The sequence below is a fragment of the Mytilus edulis genome, chromosome 7 (genome assembly GCF_963676685.1).
Source record: "Mytilus edulis chromosome 7, xbMytEdul2.2, whole genome shotgun sequence".
Lineage (NCBI taxonomy): Eukaryota > Metazoa > Mollusca > Bivalvia > Mytilida > Mytilidae > Mytilus > Mytilus edulis.
The window spans coordinates 20,823,224-20,841,247 of record NC_092350.1 but is presented as its reverse complement, the minus strand read 5'-3'; the positions used below and the strand labels follow the sequence as shown (position 1 = coordinate 20,841,247).

At 32.1% G+C, this 18,024-nt stretch overlaps 1 protein-coding gene across 1 annotated transcript in view; it reads right to left on the bottom strand.

The window, feature by feature from the left end:
- LOC139481023 (calcineurin-binding protein cabin-1-like) overlaps nucleotides 1-17,084 on the bottom strand; it is a 58,592-nt gene extending 41,508 nt beyond the window's left edge. The window contains exons 1-9 of the mRNA XM_071264052.1: nucleotides 16,980-17,084; nucleotides 11,486-11,577; nucleotides 10,508-10,591; nucleotides 9,677-9,790; nucleotides 9,074-9,211; nucleotides 8,504-8,605; nucleotides 7,833-7,911; nucleotides 1,105-1,234; nucleotides 292-340 (exon numbers count right to left, since the gene is read on the bottom strand). Coding sequence (XP_071120153.1) covers nucleotides 292-340; nucleotides 1,105-1,234; nucleotides 7,833-7,911; nucleotides 8,504-8,605; nucleotides 9,074-9,211; nucleotides 9,677-9,790; nucleotides 10,508-10,591; nucleotides 11,486-11,488 — 699 coding nt within the window. The 5' untranslated portion in view covers nucleotides 11,489-11,577; nucleotides 16,980-17,084. The remainder of the gene's footprint in view (nucleotides 1-291; nucleotides 341-1,104; nucleotides 1,235-7,832; nucleotides 7,912-8,503; nucleotides 8,606-9,073; nucleotides 9,212-9,676; nucleotides 9,791-10,507; nucleotides 10,592-11,485; nucleotides 11,578-16,979) is intronic.
- Nucleotides 17,085-18,024: the final 940 nt, after the last annotated feature.

Here is an 18,024-nt window from a genome sequence, read left to right as displayed (position 1 = left end):
CACAATAGCTTCATGATAGTGGTAAACAGTAAAATGCTGATTCTTTCTATGCTCAATTTATCATGGGTAGGTAGGTAATATACTTGTGAAAAAATATTTAAACTGAGCATAAGGAAAACCTTCAAGTAGCACTTAAATTACACCAAATTCACAGTTTTATTGATAAGTTGCAATGGGGAGGGGGTTCACATGTAGTTTTCAGTATGAACACAAGCTAATTGGGCCAGTCATCCATAGCCTTTTTATGCAACAGGTTGCCCCTCTCCCTATTATCAGGAGTAATAGACTTACCTCTTCCTTATCTTCAGCATCAATCTCTATGTTATCTATAGCAGGGTCACTGAAAAATCATAAAATAAAATGATACTCTAACATAGGACAGTCATTAATACTAACTCACACTATGTGTTGCATAGTTTTTAGATTTTTATGTTGTGTCTTGTGTACTATTATTTGTCTGCTTGTCATTTTATTTTTTAGCCATGACGTTGTCAGGTTATTTTCTATCTATGGTTTTGACTTTTTCTCTGATATATTTCACCAATTACAGAGAGTTGGACTAGACCTATACATAGAGCTAAGTGCAAAATGTGGCATAATCAATATGTCAGAAACCTATCTAAAAGCAGATACCCTAAAATTAATAATGAACCAAAAGGTAAATTCTAGTAAACATGTTTTTTTCTTATATATGTTAGACTCAGATCGTTGTCCGGTCCCTAATCAAATCCAGTCCCTAATCGACGTCCGTTCCTCAAATCGACGTTCAAATCTGACGTCACATTCTCTAATGAGGGGTGATAGGACCTTTATCGGGACTCCGGGACCGGGTGTTTTTAAGCTCGGAAATCAGGGATTGACCCTTTTGGGATCCGGAATTCTTTTTTTCGATTTTCAGACGTCAGGATTTAAATTGTTTAAAATTCAAAACCTCAAGATTTCGTGTTTTTAAGCCCGGGAATACAGGATCTGGACTCCTCCTACCCCACTCTCTAATCAACGTCCAACATTTTGAAACACTCTAATGGAAGTCCAATGAACACCTGCCTCATATTAAATGTAGAGAAGAAGACTTAAAATTAAATGCTATACATAAGAACTTACCAATCTTTGAACATGTTTATTGTAGTTTCTCTAAGTGATGGATCCTCTTTGAAGATCTGACTTCTGAGAACAAGACCTTTAGTATATCCATGGTCTTTCACAAGGGCCTTTGATATGTAATAAAGACAGTCTGTAAAATTTAAAAAAGATAATTCATCAAATGGTGTTAAGGCACTTAGGTCCATACAGCAGTTAATTCAATAAACCCATAATGAATCAGGTGTTTTGAGTACAATTCATACATAAATACTAAACTTTGGTAAGTTTTTTTATACTGTTAGAAAGCATGCTTGACACAAAAGTTGTATATTCCAAAGAAGTTGGTTGTTTTCATTGTTGGATTGCTGTATAATTAGCTTATACTCTTCCTTTTCTTTTATCGATATCTAACAACAGTAAATACTTCAAAGATTTATAGCATCATTTGAATCTTCCCCAATTGAAGATTTTTATCATTAGACACATTACAAACACCTTTCTGTTTAATAAATTTAAGGTAAATGCATGGTAACTGCCATCTTGGATTGTACAATTCTAGTACAAAATCAGAATAGTTGTTTGCCCACATCTGCAAATTTAGAGACAGATTTGCAATTTATTGGTTAGACTGTTTATTCATATAAAGACAACTTGGTGATTTATCGTATAACTCCAAATATTATAACAAATATCAAATTTTGTGTTTTTAGAATCATTTTTTTAAAATAAGTCATTTAAGGGGAGATAACTCTTTTTGTAAAAAATATATACCAGACTAATGTGGAAATTTTTACTTGTAGGAAGAAAAACAAATATGTTTTTTCATGAACAATCTAACCAAATTTAGGCAATTTTCAACGACTCATAATTTGGAAAATAACAATGGTGACCCATACTTTTATCATATTTTTGATAAAAGCATAGTAAAATATTCATTTTGGAAAAGTATAAGAAAATGTTCCTTCATCCAAGCATATCTTGGATGTGCAGGATGAAGGTCATTCTTAGAATATGAGCCTGAGGCTCGAAAGTAATGAATTAGCTTAACTTCTCTATGAGGGGTGAAGCTTACATATAATATCTCTGTTTAAAGAAACAAACTATACCCATAGCTGGCCAGTGACCTTGACCCTAGTATATAAGCACCTGTTCCATAATAACTTGTCATAATTTAAAGCAAGTTTGTGTCGACCAAATATAAAACCCAGTGGAAAAGGGTGGGTCTGACTGATAATCCCTAGGGTGGGAATTAATTACTTTCGAGCCTCAGGCTCATATTCTAAGAATGACCTTCATCCTGCACATCCAAGATATGCTTGGATGAAGGAACATTCTTATTCATATTTCGCCTTCGGTCTCAAGTAATGAATTAGCTTGTTTAAAGTGTAGACACAAACTAAAAACAATTTTTATATAAATGCCAACATTTAATAAAGGATAAAAATCACAATCACAGTAACTACAACTGAAGAAAAGCGTTTTAGTACTGATATTATTCACTTTCCTGTTATAGAACTTGTAAAAGGTTTGATCATATGTCCAGACAAAACTGTTGCCATAATGTCCTTAATAGAACATTCTGAAGCTAAATGCACCTATGAAGAGGTTCCTCTAAATGAGTTAACCTTAAAACCTCGGATAAAATTAGAACTCTCTCTAACTATCTAAACTTTACGAAAAGACTTAGATGAATTCTCTCACCTATTTTGTACACAAAACATGATAAATCATTGTCTTAACAACACAAAGTTTTAGTTTATCAAAACCTTTGATCACCTCGTTAGGTAAACTAACTAACAGATCTAGTATTTTTCAAAAACTCATGTATATGAAAAAATAAAGTGCCATGTCTCTGAATGAAGAAACATAGAATGTAAATCTACAGCTGATAAAGATAGTACTTTAAGGCAGCTGTAGTCAAGGCAAATAAAGACACAAGTATAAAAGACAGTCTTCAATGTTAAATTCTCCAATGAATATTAAGAACTTAAAAAAGATAGCACTAAATTCATCTCCCAAGTGAAAGAGTATCTAACTCTTCAATTGCAGATTCAGGTTTAAGCAACCTTCCACAAATACATGTAGTAAACAAACAAATTAAGTAACATCTATTTCTTAAAGGATAAAGTCTGTTTCAACATAGAACAAGGAAAATTCACATTAAACATGCTGAATATGAAAAGCTTGTGTTTTACAAAAAATTCAATAATCAATAACATCCTTTTTAGATGGTGATAAGGAATTGGTTCTCTTTGAACACACCAAATAATGAAATTTCTCAAAAAATATTGATAATGCTTGATTATAGATGCATGGTCTCCAAGATGAAGTGTAAATATATTTTACAAATGATTCTGAAATCTCCTGTTTATATTAAAGTGATTTCTGAGTATAATACACACGTTTTTACCCTACTGCACAATCAACCCTTCAGGTGTTGTTTCACTTATATTTTTTACAATACACAGTTGAATTAAGTCTCTTCCTGACAGAAAGACATTATCTTCAGTATGCAACATTGTTACTAATTTTTATGCTTAGCAGTTTAACTGGCAAATAAATTAAAATTGGTCTTAGCAAAGAAAACCAACTCTGAGCAGGCCAAAAAGGATAATCAAAAGAGCCTTCTGAACTTTATCACTAATAATTTTCTTTATAATTATCCCCAACAATGAAAAAGATGGGAAAATATAAGGTCTTAATTCTGACCATGAAAAATACAAACATCTCTGAAAGGAGCTTGTTGGTCAAAAGACAACGAAGTAATTCTCTACAGATTTGAAAATGAAAACGTGATAACAACAAAACAAATATATCTTCTTTCAATTGCCATCCTTTTGAATCTGTAAATTTTTTAACCATATGATAAGCATCAAAATTTTCTTACCAGGAATATAAAGAGCTGTGATAAAAATGTTCTTTCTTGAACACCAAGCCCAAATAATGAAATATTTGTAGTAAGCATGTTAAGTGACAACGAAGTTTTACCTCCTATTGCATAATAAAAGCTACTGAAAAAGTATTTTCTGATTGTATAACTCTCTGTGACTAAAACTTTTTCCTCCAAAAGAAAAATATAGCCAACAATACTATGAAATCTATATGAAATGAGCGCATACTCTTAAAGAAGCTCCATCTACCAACAGAAACATTTTCTTCAAATTTGGATCCCAAATCCTTCTTATGAGGAATCTGGTCCAATCCAAAAACTTATTTGGATGGGTCTATAAATCAAATTTTTAATTTCTGATTTTAAAATGTTAAAAAAAAATTCACCTACATGTATTGATGAAAATAAATACTGTAACAACTCTACAGTGTTTCAACATTATTTCTCGCCATGTTTCTGCAATGTAACATTCCCACAGATACTGCATTAAAAGCATTCGTCACAAAACCAATATATGATGTAAATCATCTATAATACAGTTACACAATTCTATTTAAGAAGAATTTCCCAAGGGAGATAATATTACTATTTCTCATCTGTCAGAAAAAACTTAAATAGCTCAGTATCAATAATGAGACAAAGGAAAACAATGTGCATCCAAGAAATGAGTACCAACTTCTCAAAATTTCTTCCGAAGCACAGCTTATCAAGCATTTGCACCACTTCTTCTGTATTCACAATACAATCATCTAAACTCTGATCCATAATAAAAGAATCATCAATGTATAAACTATAGCATGTATATACTTCAAGTGACATTATTTCATAAATACATAGACAGGTTTTAAAACCTTAGTAAAAACTCTTGATACAGAAGCCAATCCAAAACAAAAACATAAATATCATATATCAATGTCTTTTCCACATGAATCAGGAAAATGTGATATAATCATAAATGAAACTTAAATATGCATCTGTGTGATCTATAGATGTTAGCTCTCTCTCTATATATATATAGATATTTATCCTAAAAATTTAATTCTAAACAAAAGATAAATGGTCCTGCTCCAAATGCTGATTAACAACAAGCTTAAAGTATGTTTGAATTTATCAAATAGATACAGGCCTTGAAGACCAATCTTTCTTAGGAACTAAGAAAATATAGGAAATAAACTGATTTTCCATTGATCGATCAACCTCTTAAATAGCTCCCTTAGCTATCAATTTTTGGACTTCTGAAATTAATTCATCCTTATGAAAGGTGAAATGTATTTAATTCAAAAATGATGAACCTTGTGGTACATCATTAAAAATAATTTTATAACCATTTCTTATTAAATCTAATATCAATAGATCATTAGTAACATTTTCCAAATCATAATATTTAAGTTATCTATACTGTATATATAGCAACTGGTTGAGAAATGTGACCTCTTCGAGATTCCCTGTTCCCTTTTTGAAACCCTCTCCCTCTCAATGAAGGGAATTGCCTACTAGTATAGTCGCCCTGTTGACCAACAGAGCCTCTGCAGTTAAAAAACTGATATTGCCTTTCCCATAACAGCTGGGAGTAAATTAATTGCTAGACCTGGAACCTCTTCCAAGGAATCTAGAATTTGCTTCAGAATCTTTGTATAAACACTAAGTTTGCTTCATGCAATCATAACTAGAAACGTGATAAAGCAACTATCACAACAGAATTACAAATAAGTTTTATCATCTAAATATTTCTGAGCATCTCCTATGGGTCTAACCAGAAACCCATGGTCAAACAAACAAATAGAATTTTACAATAAAATCCTTGTACTATCAAGATCCAATGGCCCATTCTTACAACAAGAAATAGCCAACTCAACAATAGGGGTGATGATCAACCCCTTAATAAAGTATCTCTGGGTTTCCTGCATCTTTGAAACCACAGAGTGGGCCTGTCTAGGCAGTGCCATTTCGATTTTTTATTTATCCTCGACACACTAGGATTGTCACAGTTCTCAGTGTGATAGTATTACCTCTATGAACTTTATATTTTCCTGATTTTATATTTGCTGACATGGTAGTAATATTTACAATTTTGGGATTTTCAAAGCAAAATCATGATTAAACTGTTCAACAAACAGGATGAGATAATGGACCATTAATCTCACTAATAGAAGCCTTAAAGGCTTCTGAAAACCTTAATGCAGGATCAAAAGATGAATCAAATTCAACTCCGACTGGACTATCATCAGCCATGGCACAAACTCCAAAAGGAGGTACAAACACAGTATCATTTCAGTAGTTCAGATCAAAATATAGAACTAAATCTTCATTGAAGTAAGCCTCTAATGGCAAAAATCAAATATAGCAGCAGGTTTCTCTACAAACTCTGCTTGAGTTGAAGGCAGTAAAACTGTCTCAAACCTCATGATTCATACAGGTTCTTTACTACATTAATAATAATGAGTCAATGTATCAATATACATGTACATGTACATGCCTATCTTAAAACTCAACAGCACTTTCGTGAGAAACATTCACAAATCAAGTAGATTTTGAAGCTATACAAGTAGCACTAGATTTAAAAACTTACTTTTTACAGGTTCTGTTGCTTTGTCAATTATTTCCAATTGCCATGCCATTATGATCTTTTATAAAACTACTAGGTTTTATAACTGTTTAAGAAGAGGATTTATTCAAAATACCTCTTGTTTTCCTATTAAATTTATCATCTTTAATTTCTAAAACATCATTCTAAACATCTTGCAAAAACAATACATTTGCATAAACAAATTCAGCCATTGTAATACAAAAATGTGTACCTGTGCAGGTAAAACACGTGTAAATTGTGAAGAGTACTCACGACCTTCAGGTGAATAGAAATACTTTTAAATATCTACCTGTTTAACAAACAGGAGTATGAATTAAGTAACAAATGTGCCGTACATCGTAGTGTACTAAGGCAAAAACTTAATGAATATATAAAATTGTCATACATCGTAGACAATAAAATATTTAATTAATTTCCATGAACACTTGTCATACATCGTAGACAAGAAATTTTTAAATTCATTTCCATCAACACTTGTCATACATCGTAGACAATTGAGGAAGTATTATTTCTAAATAACAAAATAACATTTAATAGAACTTGTCGTACATCGTAGACAAGTTAATGTAACTTTAGTAACTCTCTCCCAAATTTAAGATAAAAATAAAATAACTAAAAAGAATTCAAGTGAAGTGTTCACTTCACCCCTCTAGAAAAATAATGACAAGTTATTATGGAACAGGTGCTTATATACTAGGGTCAAGGTCACTGGCCAGCTATGGGTATAGTTTGTTTCTTTAAACAGAGATATTATATGTAAGCTTCACCCCTCATAGAGAAGTTAAGCTAATTCATTACTTGAGACCGAAGGCGAAATATGAATAAGAATTCTATTTCAAGGAAAATATTCCTATGATCTACCTTTAGTGTGTTTAAGGATGTACTTAGGTAAAATTAAAAAAATAATAATCAAAATTGATACAAGAAGTCAATAAACCATTAGTTAAAGGAACAAAATAAGCTTAAAATATTTATAGGTTATGGAGCTCCGTTTCTAGATATTTGATTAAAATAAAATGGTTGGATAATGCTGACTCAGACTTTTACCTTATATTTGCATTGGTATAAATTAGCTATCCAATTCTAGAATCTATTTACATTTTGGTAAAAGACCTTTTATGAGCTATTGAAGTAATATATGAAAAGAAAAATGGATGTTTTGGGTCAAAATATTTTACCCTGTTTCATAGGGAAAACCAAGGTGTTTGACATCTTACAAAAATTTTAAGCATCACCATAGAGCATCCTTAAGATTCTATAGTAAAAACTTACACCAGTAATCATTCATAGCATACAATAAAGTGATCACATTATCTAGACAAGGCCAGTGGTTAGGGTTACACTGTAGACCCTGAAATACAAATATACACATGTCAGAATAAAAAAAAATATTGCTTTATCATTTTTTTCTTTTTATCGGATAAAACATTTAGTTAATCTTTCAAGACCTAAATATTGATTCAAATTGATATGGTGTATTTCTACAAACGAGATTAAAGTCATCCTAACAATTCGAATTGATAATCAAATTAAAACAAATTCTTGTTGTAAGTTTACAGCCGATTACATGCATCGTTGATTAACAAGGTCAGTTGTTTGCTAACCTTCCTTTTCATTTAGATAACTTTCTTACCAATAATCTGTGAAAAGAAATCATGTTTCAGTGTTGGAATTCTTACAAACTTTTGCATATCAATTCTATGCAGGTATTCATTGGAACTGACACATACAGCTTCAAACCTGAACATTATTACCTCAAATGTTTTTGAAAATAAATAATTTGTGTTCTACAATGATTGTAATTGATTGTGGAAAAAGATTGCTGTTGCATTCCTGATCTTTATAACTATCTACCCCAAAAAGGAAAGGATTAGGTTGATCAATCTAATGCATTGTTAATCGTTAATATCATTACTATTAATTAAAACAAGACATATAATTACCATTTCAAATCCCATTCTAGCTAAAGGAAAGTTGTATATCTGTTTAGCTATAGTTCCTATCTTATACCAAACTGTTACTTCTGTAGTATCTATCTTCACAGCCTGAAATACATCAATGTTGTTCATTAAAATCCATTTCATTTTCTTTTTAAATAATTCATCTAAATCCTTCAAATTTTAAAACTACAAAAATAAATTTAAATTAAAAAACAAAATAATTTCTCTCTTTAAATATCATGTGATTACTAAATGCAGACTAAGGTCATATTTTTATCAGAAAAGTTTTAACATATTGTCTGAGAGGATCAATATAAAATATTGCTGAATTTTCCCCTTATTATTCTCATGACTCCCATTAAGCTAAAATTCCACTGCAAAAATTTTCTGTAAACATCTAGAATGGCAAAAAAGTTTTGCCTCCAGTAATATTTGTAGCAGGTTAGACATATATTGGCTTAATATTTACATATATAAACATTTTGTATTTAAGGTTTTTCTTAATGTTAACAATTTCCTTCTGATAATCTTGCTTTGTGCTTTTTTTTTTTTTGCTTTATATTTTAACAATACCTCAATGTATGACAGAAGGGCAGCTTTATAATCTTTTCTATGAAGAGCCATGTTAGCAATGTTTTTATGTATGGAATACAACAGCTGTAAAGCCGGATGGGTAGATCCTTCAATATCATCTCGAACCTGTTCTAATGCCTAGAAATAGAAATGACAAGTTAATCTGGAGTCGGTTTCACAAAAAAACTTACGACTAAGATTTGTCCTAAGTATACTGAATTGTTCATGACTTACGATCAATTTGGATCGTAAGGTATTTTGTGAAACGGACTCCTGAATCTTAGACTTATATTATTTATACATTCATGAATAAACAGACTAAATGTCTCATTAACACTATCAACATATGCATATATAGTATCAATACTGTTAACAGAGAAAATTTTGCTATAATTGGTGTAATCATTATCAAGAAATCAGAAAAATTAACAACCACTGTATATTTATCAACTATTGACAAAAAAATATATTTCTATCTCTTACTGCTAGCTCAAAACATTGTACCTGTGCACACAAAACATTTAACAGATAATATATTTGTAAAAGTTTAATTCCACCTAGATGACCTATAGTGATTATGAGAATGAGATTGAAAGATTTTACCTCAGTTATAAATGGATGTTCTAATAGTTCTCTAAAAGCTTCCTCTGTCTGTTCATTATTTCCTTGTCTCTGTAAACTTAAGGCTCTGTTGTACAGCATAAAAGCTTCAGACTCCTATAAAAAAAACATTTACTGCATTGTATCAATAAATTAGTGAGAATGAGAAAGAAAAACATCTGGTACAATTTAGCTGTTCTTTATCTGATATCAATTGCTCAATGACCGAATAAAATCATAGTATTTATTTTTTTAAGTTATAAGGTTCTCTTTTCAGCTATTAATAGTAACAACTGCATTTTGCTGACTATATATACTAGTTATAATAGAATGAATATGTAAACAATTTCAGGTCACCATACAGCCTTCAGAAAAGTCCACGCTGTATAGTTAGCTTTAAAAGACCCTGACTTGAGAGAGTGTGAAACAATTAACAAGATATAAGGAACACCACCATTTAAATTATGGTTTACATCTCAGTCAGAAACAGGACACCTGACAGTGGCCTAATTTTCATGGTTTTTGATCAAAATTAAGATTCATGATTAGGTAATGCTGTCATTTATTATGAGTACTTAATGGAACTATATTTGATCTACAATTATGTACAATTTTTTTTACACGTAAAAGAAAATGTATTATTTTGCCAATGTCAATTTTAATTCATGCAAAGACCCTGACATCATAGATAATCACAATGATGTTATTCATTCAAAATCAATTACAAGGGCCAGGTCAAGTCTTGTTCTATTAATTATATCCCATGTCTTGATATTGGAAATCAAACCTGAACTGAATTGCTTATTTACTTGACCTCTAGCCTAAATATTATACCTCAGCTTCTTTTGTGGCTGCTCTTTCTTGTGCATCTTGGCTGTCTTCTTCACTAGAACTGTAATTTAATGCAGCAAATCTAATCTGAAAACAAAACAGGAATTGTGAAAAGTCCCCTATTCAATAAAGAATACAGGAAAAAGCGGACAGGGAATTTCAAAATATTTCCCATCAAGTCCAACACTCATACAGGACAGGTGAACTAACAATTGCAAAAAATCTCAGAGCCAGATCAACATATATGCATGTTCCAAAAATTCAAAAGTCTCTAGAAAATCTCCCTTCCAATCAAATAAATACAGAAAATCATCAGAGAATTTGTTAAATCTTCTATCCAATCAAACACTTGGGACAAATCAACAGAGAAATTATGTCAATTCAAACTCTTATTAAGGTGGTACCCAACACTTTAGCTAAAATTAATTTGGGTCGTTTAATTTTCTTAAAATTTAGACAAAGTATTTACTTTGACCCTTTTACAAAAATATTAAAATTTCAAAAAATTTGAACAAACCGTTTTATCAGAAAAATTACACTGGTTATATAGCAGTTTGACAAACACTTATTTTTGATCATTGAGAAGCTTAATATTCCCTAAACAACACAACGTAACTAAAATGTTTAGCTGATTTTACAGAGTTATCTCCCTGTAGTGTTAGGTACCACCTTAAAAAGTCAGAACAGAGTTTTGGAGAATCTTCTATCCAATCAAAATCTGTAAAAAAAAATTAAAAAATCAGCAGAGAACCTCATACCTAAGTAAATAAAATGGGAATGGTCAGATAAAAAATCTCCAACCCATCAGATTCTTGTGGAAATAAGTGAGGAATAGCAGAAAATCTCTCAGCTAGGCTTTTTGTGTACTTTTTAAAGGTATTAAAACTATAAAACTGCAAAAACAATCACTTTTATAGTGCTGAACCAATTTATACATGACCTTCATGAATTCTTCCTCTACCATTTGATATTCTTAATTACCATTTTCCTTTCCTCTTCTATGACATTACAATATGCAACTTATTACATTCTTTCTACCTGCCATCCATGGGCAACACTAGTACTAGTGCCACCTGTAAATATATAATGTTTCTCATAAGTGTTATTATATACATGTATACATGGTATATAATATGTTTCTTGTAAAAGGTTCATACATGTGATGGTATTTTTACGCTACCTTCATTGTCATGTCATGAACTGATCTAAACAATTCAAAAAAAATTTTAAAATTAAACCCGAGATTTGTCATGGGTGTGAGCATTAAGCATGGTCTTCAGATACGAAAAATGTATGATATAATTCACTTGTTTTAGTTTCTACCAATCTTGGACAATTGTAATTCATACTCAGCTCTCAAAATACAAAATGTACTGTAAAATTTGAAATAAATTTGATGAGGAGACTTCAAGAAACCAGTTAAAAGAGTTGGGTTTCTTTGTTTCAAGAGTTCCAGACCTGCCAACTATTGAAAATCTCCATGGGGTATTTAGTGCGCGACCAGATTTTTAAGGTTACAATTTTTTCTGCATTTCCATGTGCACTATTTTTTACTCTTGAAGTAATCTCATATATCTGCTTTTTTCTTTTGGTATACTGATGATGAGCTAATAAGCCTAGATTTTTTTTATATGAATGATTCTTATACTTTTTGATTGGTAGCTCATTACAGTTTTTGTCTTTCAATTAATTATGATTTTGCCATGAAACTACATTGTACAATAAACATACGTTACAAATTGTGATTGTAATTAATAAATTGATTTCACGCATGCCTTCTAAAAATAGGTTATTTTGTATAAAGGAAAGATTTTATCATGTTTATAGTTCAAAATATAGTTGAATTAAAAAATATTTGAACCAAACAGACTGCCAAGGATGCAGACTCAAATTTTATTTCAATCTTATCTAAATTTGACTTCAATGAAATAAATAAAACACTTTCCAGGGAATATCTGCATAAAACTTATATACAAAAGTATGACTTAATTCCATCACAAAACATGATTTCTAAAACTGGAAAATTGTAAAAAAAAAAAAGTATCTAGTATGACGTCCATTATCACTGAACTAGTAACACATTTGTTTAGGATCCACCTGTTACTGTATTTACTGATGTCGGCCATCTTGGTTGGTAGGCGGGGTCATTAGACACTTTTTAAAAATAGATACCCTAGTAATGATTGTGGCCATGTTTGGTTAAATTTGGCCCATAGTTTTAGAAAAGAAGATTTTTGTACAAGTTACAAAAATGACGAAAAGTTGTTCAATATTGACTATAAAGGACAATAACTCCTTAAGGGGTTCTCTGACAATTTTGGTTATTTGACTTATTTGTAGATCTTACTTTGCTGAACATTATTGCTTTTTACAGTTTATCTCTATCTATAATAGTATTCAAGATAATAACCAAAAACTGCAAAATTTCCTTAAAATTACCAATTTTAGGGCACCAACCCAACAACGGGTTGTAGGATTCATCTAAAAATTTGTGAGGGGATAGATCTTATTCTGATGGACATTTAAATCTTGAAAGATTTTCCCGAAATGTCTTAGTTTCAAAGATATAAAGCAAAAAATTGCATTTTACCACTATGTTCTAATTTTAGCCATGTCAGCCATTTTGTTTGGTACAAAAATGTAGGTGGGGTCATCGGACACATTCTTTAAACTATATACCACAATGATGATTGTGGCCAAGTTAGTTTAAATTTGGCCCAGTAGTTTCAGAGAAGAAGATTTTTGTACAAGTTACAAAAAATGACGAAAAAGTTGTTAAAATTGACTATAAAGGGCAATAACTCCTTAAGGGGTTGACTGACAATTTTGGTCATGCAGACTTATTTGTAGGTCTTATTTTGCTGAACATTATTGCTGTTTACAGTTTATCTCTATCTATAATAGTATTCAAGATAATAACCAAAAACTGCAAAATTTCCTTAAAATTACAAATTCAGGAGCAGCAACCCAACAACAGGTTGTCCGATTTGTCTGAAAATTTCAGGGCAGATAGATGCTGGCTGATTTAAGGGCCGTTCAGTGGCCCTTAACTATATAGTGGAATCATCCCTGAAAAAACAATTTACATTTATTTTGCCATCGACTGAAAAATCACCTAATAGAGCAATTTAGTTGGGTAGATCACATGATTTTGACCCCATTGGAATTTGAATGTAAACAAAAAGGTCAGCAAGATAAGTATGGGACAGCATCATACATTGAGTGACTGAGAAACAATAATGAGTAACCAAGCTTGACAATACATGGTAATAAAAAATCAAAGCTAAGTCTACAGAAAAAATAAGAAAATAGCCTTAGATGAACAACTTATCAACATTCCTGGATACTTATTACTATATCAAATATAATTTGATGTCGAATTAACTTTGAATAGGTGCCAATTTAATCAGGTGCCGATTTGACTTTTTCTATGGGTTCCGAATTGACCAGTTGCCGATTTGACTTGTACCCTTTAATACTAGCTGACTAGTGCCGTAGTGGAGCAGGAATTCTTGAAGCTTCGTTGATGGGAGTTACATTCTGCAAACAGTTAGAGCCAAGTTTAAAAGTAATACAGAACTGTCTATATGCAAACTGTGTAATGAAACAGAAGAAACTTTACCACATTTCTTATTAACGTGTAAAAGTTTAGAAGATATCAGAAACCCAATTTTGGAAGATTTAATTAATTCCTGTAGTGAAGAGTTAGCTGCTTTTAATATGAAAGGTGAACATTTTGACATTTTACAACTGATCATAGATCCCTTTACTTACATGACAATGTTAAGAAATGAAAAAGTTTTTAAAGTGATACAGAACATTATAGATCCAAAATGTAGGCGATTATGTTACAATCTCCATTGTGAAAGATATAGACTGTTGCAATTAGATGATATAAAGAAAAAGAAAAGAAAGTAGATAATAACATTTTATGAATCCTAAGTGTCGATTGGTTGTCTACTCTCAAACAGTGATATCTTTATAAAAATATTTTAGATTTTAAAATATTTAATGATTTGATGATATTGACATTAAGCCCAATTTTATCGTCAAGAATATGATGTACAATGTATATAGTGTATAGTGATATTGGTGGAAGATATTTTTATTCATGATGTGAAAAACCAATACTCGGAAGAGGTGTGCCTACATTGGCAGAATGTATATTACAGATTACAGTTGCTACATGTAGTGTTTGGTAAAGAATCAAAGTTTTCTGGACCATTGTCTTCAATTTGACTATATATCAGGGATCTCCATGGATGAAAATTCAACCATGGAGGAACTTTCACCATTACAAACCGTCTACGCTGTACAGTGTAGCGCAATCGGAAGTATTTTATCCGTCCATACAAGGAATGGTGAACATGCTAAATCATTGCTTATTTAAATTATATTTATTTGAATTTTCATCATAGAATTAGAAGTATCAATATGTTCATTTATTGCCGTTTTTAACCATTCAAATGCCAAGTCTTCATGGTCCCCCCTTAGTCGAGAATGACCAAAAGCTGTCATGAAGGTCCCCATGTAGATTTCTTGTATTTTTGGTAATTGTTATGGGGGTTAAAAATCATATGATGTGGAGCTTATTTTTCATGGACACTGTCAAGTTCAGAACCCATTACAGGCATGGCTGATTTGCAGCAACAACAAAACGATTTGTACGGGTTATGTAAAAGGTTAAAGAGATTTGTAAAGCAAATGAAAAGGTTTTTAATGACTTTATCTGACAAATTGATGCTGTGCAACATGCATCTTTCAAGTCTGAATAGAAACCGGAAACGCGGATGTATCAATTTGATTGTAATATACGAAATGAATTCGGAATTACGATACGATATTTCTTTACAGTTTTTACTTTTAAACTTTTAAATTCTAAATTATCGTTACAGCAGTACTCGAGTTATTTGCGATGAAATAATATTTACTGTTTTGCGTCTTATTTTGTACTTCTTAAAAAAGGGGGATGCTGATTGTGTAAGTGATCGTAAGTCAAAATAAAGCACGTGTTCGACTTGTTAAACTGTTTTCTTTGTAACTGGATTATTAATTAATTTATTTAATCTAAATTATCATAATCATTTGCTGAAACTTAGTTGATTAATTCGACAAATGGATCGTCTATCCTCAGATAGTATTCTCCTGTCTGGTTTGTTGATCTACCTGAACAAGCTCAGGTACAAGTGCAGTGGCGGATCCAGGGGGGGTTCCGGGGGTGCGCACCCCCCCTTTATTTTTGCCGATCAATGCATTTGTATCGGGACATATGTTTTGCACCCCCCCCCCTTTGCCCTGGGTGCCCTGGGTTAGCACCCCCCCCTTTCGAAAATTCCTGCATCCGCCCCTGAAGGGATTAGCGATCTTAATCCGGATATCCCTCAGGCGTTAGAACTGTGTTGGATTATAACATAAAAAGCCTAAGGGTTATGCAATTACATGCATTTGATTATAATTGATAAAAAAATGGCGTCGGGCTACAAAAAATGATGAAGTTTTGAACGTTGGCGGAAGACAATTTAACGATGGCGCAAGACAATTTAACGATGGAGCGAGTCATTTGACGATGGCGCAAGACATTTGAACGATGGCGGGGCGCCATCGTTAAGGTTCATGTGGACCCTATGGCTAAAATGGCCGTATTTTCACCTCAAAATTTACTCTGAGTACAGGCAAACCTGTGCATCTGGAAAAGTTTTAAGGCATAGCATGCCCTAGATAAATAGAATTCAAATGCATTGTATGATTTAGAAAATTCATTACTTAACTGGATTGTGCCGTACACTTTTTTTCGTCCCTGCAGAAGATGATAAAATTAACAGACAGTTGAGTTTACCTTGATATGGTCCACTCATGTACACAGTTTAAATAACCAATTATTGTCAGGTATCTATTGTCCATCTCATATCCATGTCAAGCAATACAGCTCACTTCAATTATTACCTGTGGGGAAGTTCTCAAACCTGTTTCCCAACTTAGTTTATTTTGGCACATTCCGGAGGAATGAAAAAAAGTGCACGGCAAAATCCTGGTAAGTTTTTATTTTTCTAAAACATAAAACATATTTGAAATTTATTTATCTAGGGCATGCTATGCCTGAAATTTTTTACAGATGCGCAGGTTTGTCTGTACTCAGAGTAAATTTTGACGTGAAAATACGGCCATTTTAGCCATAGGGTCCACATGAACCTTAAACAGGCCATGGAGATCCCTGTATATAATATTGTCTGTCTTACTACTGATGGTATCTTCTTGCATTAAAGAGTCATATGTATTACGCATACACCGATTCTTGCACTGAAAAATCATATCCTCAGGAATTTTGCAAAACAAGAGAAGGTCCAGGGGTTCTGTCTTTCGATGAATATGATATCCATGGTAAGTACAAATACCATATCAAGGTACTAATTTGTTCAATACTTACACATTCTAATAAAAAAAAAGCATGGTTAAATAATCTTAAATACATTCTCACCTTATTTCTCGAATATCAACAAAATGAAAATTCGCGCGCATTCAAAGCAAAGAAAGCTCATGAGCCCTTCCGAATATGACCAGAGGACTTCCGAATACATAAAAATACGGACCCGTTCGCCCTAAAACATTGTTCGACCTATTTTCTTTTCGCCCTAATCAAAATTTACAAAATCAGTTGACAAAAAAAAACACCATCACAATGTGATTAAACTTTCTTATATTACACACCTTCCTATAGTTTTTTTTTCAATTTGGGTTTATTCATATTGGTCCACTTCATCTTTATTGAAAGCATGAAAAATGTTGTGGAACTGTGATATATCACGATAATAGCCAAAAAAATAGTAAAAATTGATGAAAAATTAGAAAATCATTAAAAATGTGTTCTTTCAAAGGGCTATAGCAAAAAAAAAAAGAGTGCACCACCATAGGTTTTTTCTTCACCAACTACCCTTTTACAGTCATATAAACCCAAAAAGCGGGTTAAGAAAAAGAGTTTAATTCTAGAAATTTTTGGCTCCTCAGAGGTGTACACCCTTAATTCTAGTACTATTTTTTTTCAACAACAAACTTCAGGCGCGGATCAAGAAAAAACGAGACCTCTTAGTAGCCAACGTTCGGACTGATGATTGTGAAAAGTAAATGCATTTATCATATATTTTGATCCATATAGCAGATTAAGCCGGGAGGCCGCGATGATGATCCGCGATATCCCCACCACCTATGTGGGAAAAAAATGGTTAAATATATAGGAAATCACTGAATCATGACTGGAGCGGTTCCCCTCTTCAGTTTAAATAAAGCCTAAAGTTGATTGGGAACAAGCTATTTCAACTTAATATTAATCCCTTTCCACTATGCTATTGCGAGTGCTGTCTTGTAGGATTTTCTTGCGGCATTAGCCTGTCTACTCTTTTTCAAAATTTACAAAGGTGTATTTTACTTGCAAGAGCTATTGTTCTTTCTTAACACTGATTAGCCATATATCGTCCCCTTCCGACGGACTATCAACGTATCTCGTCCCCTTCCGACGGACTATCAAC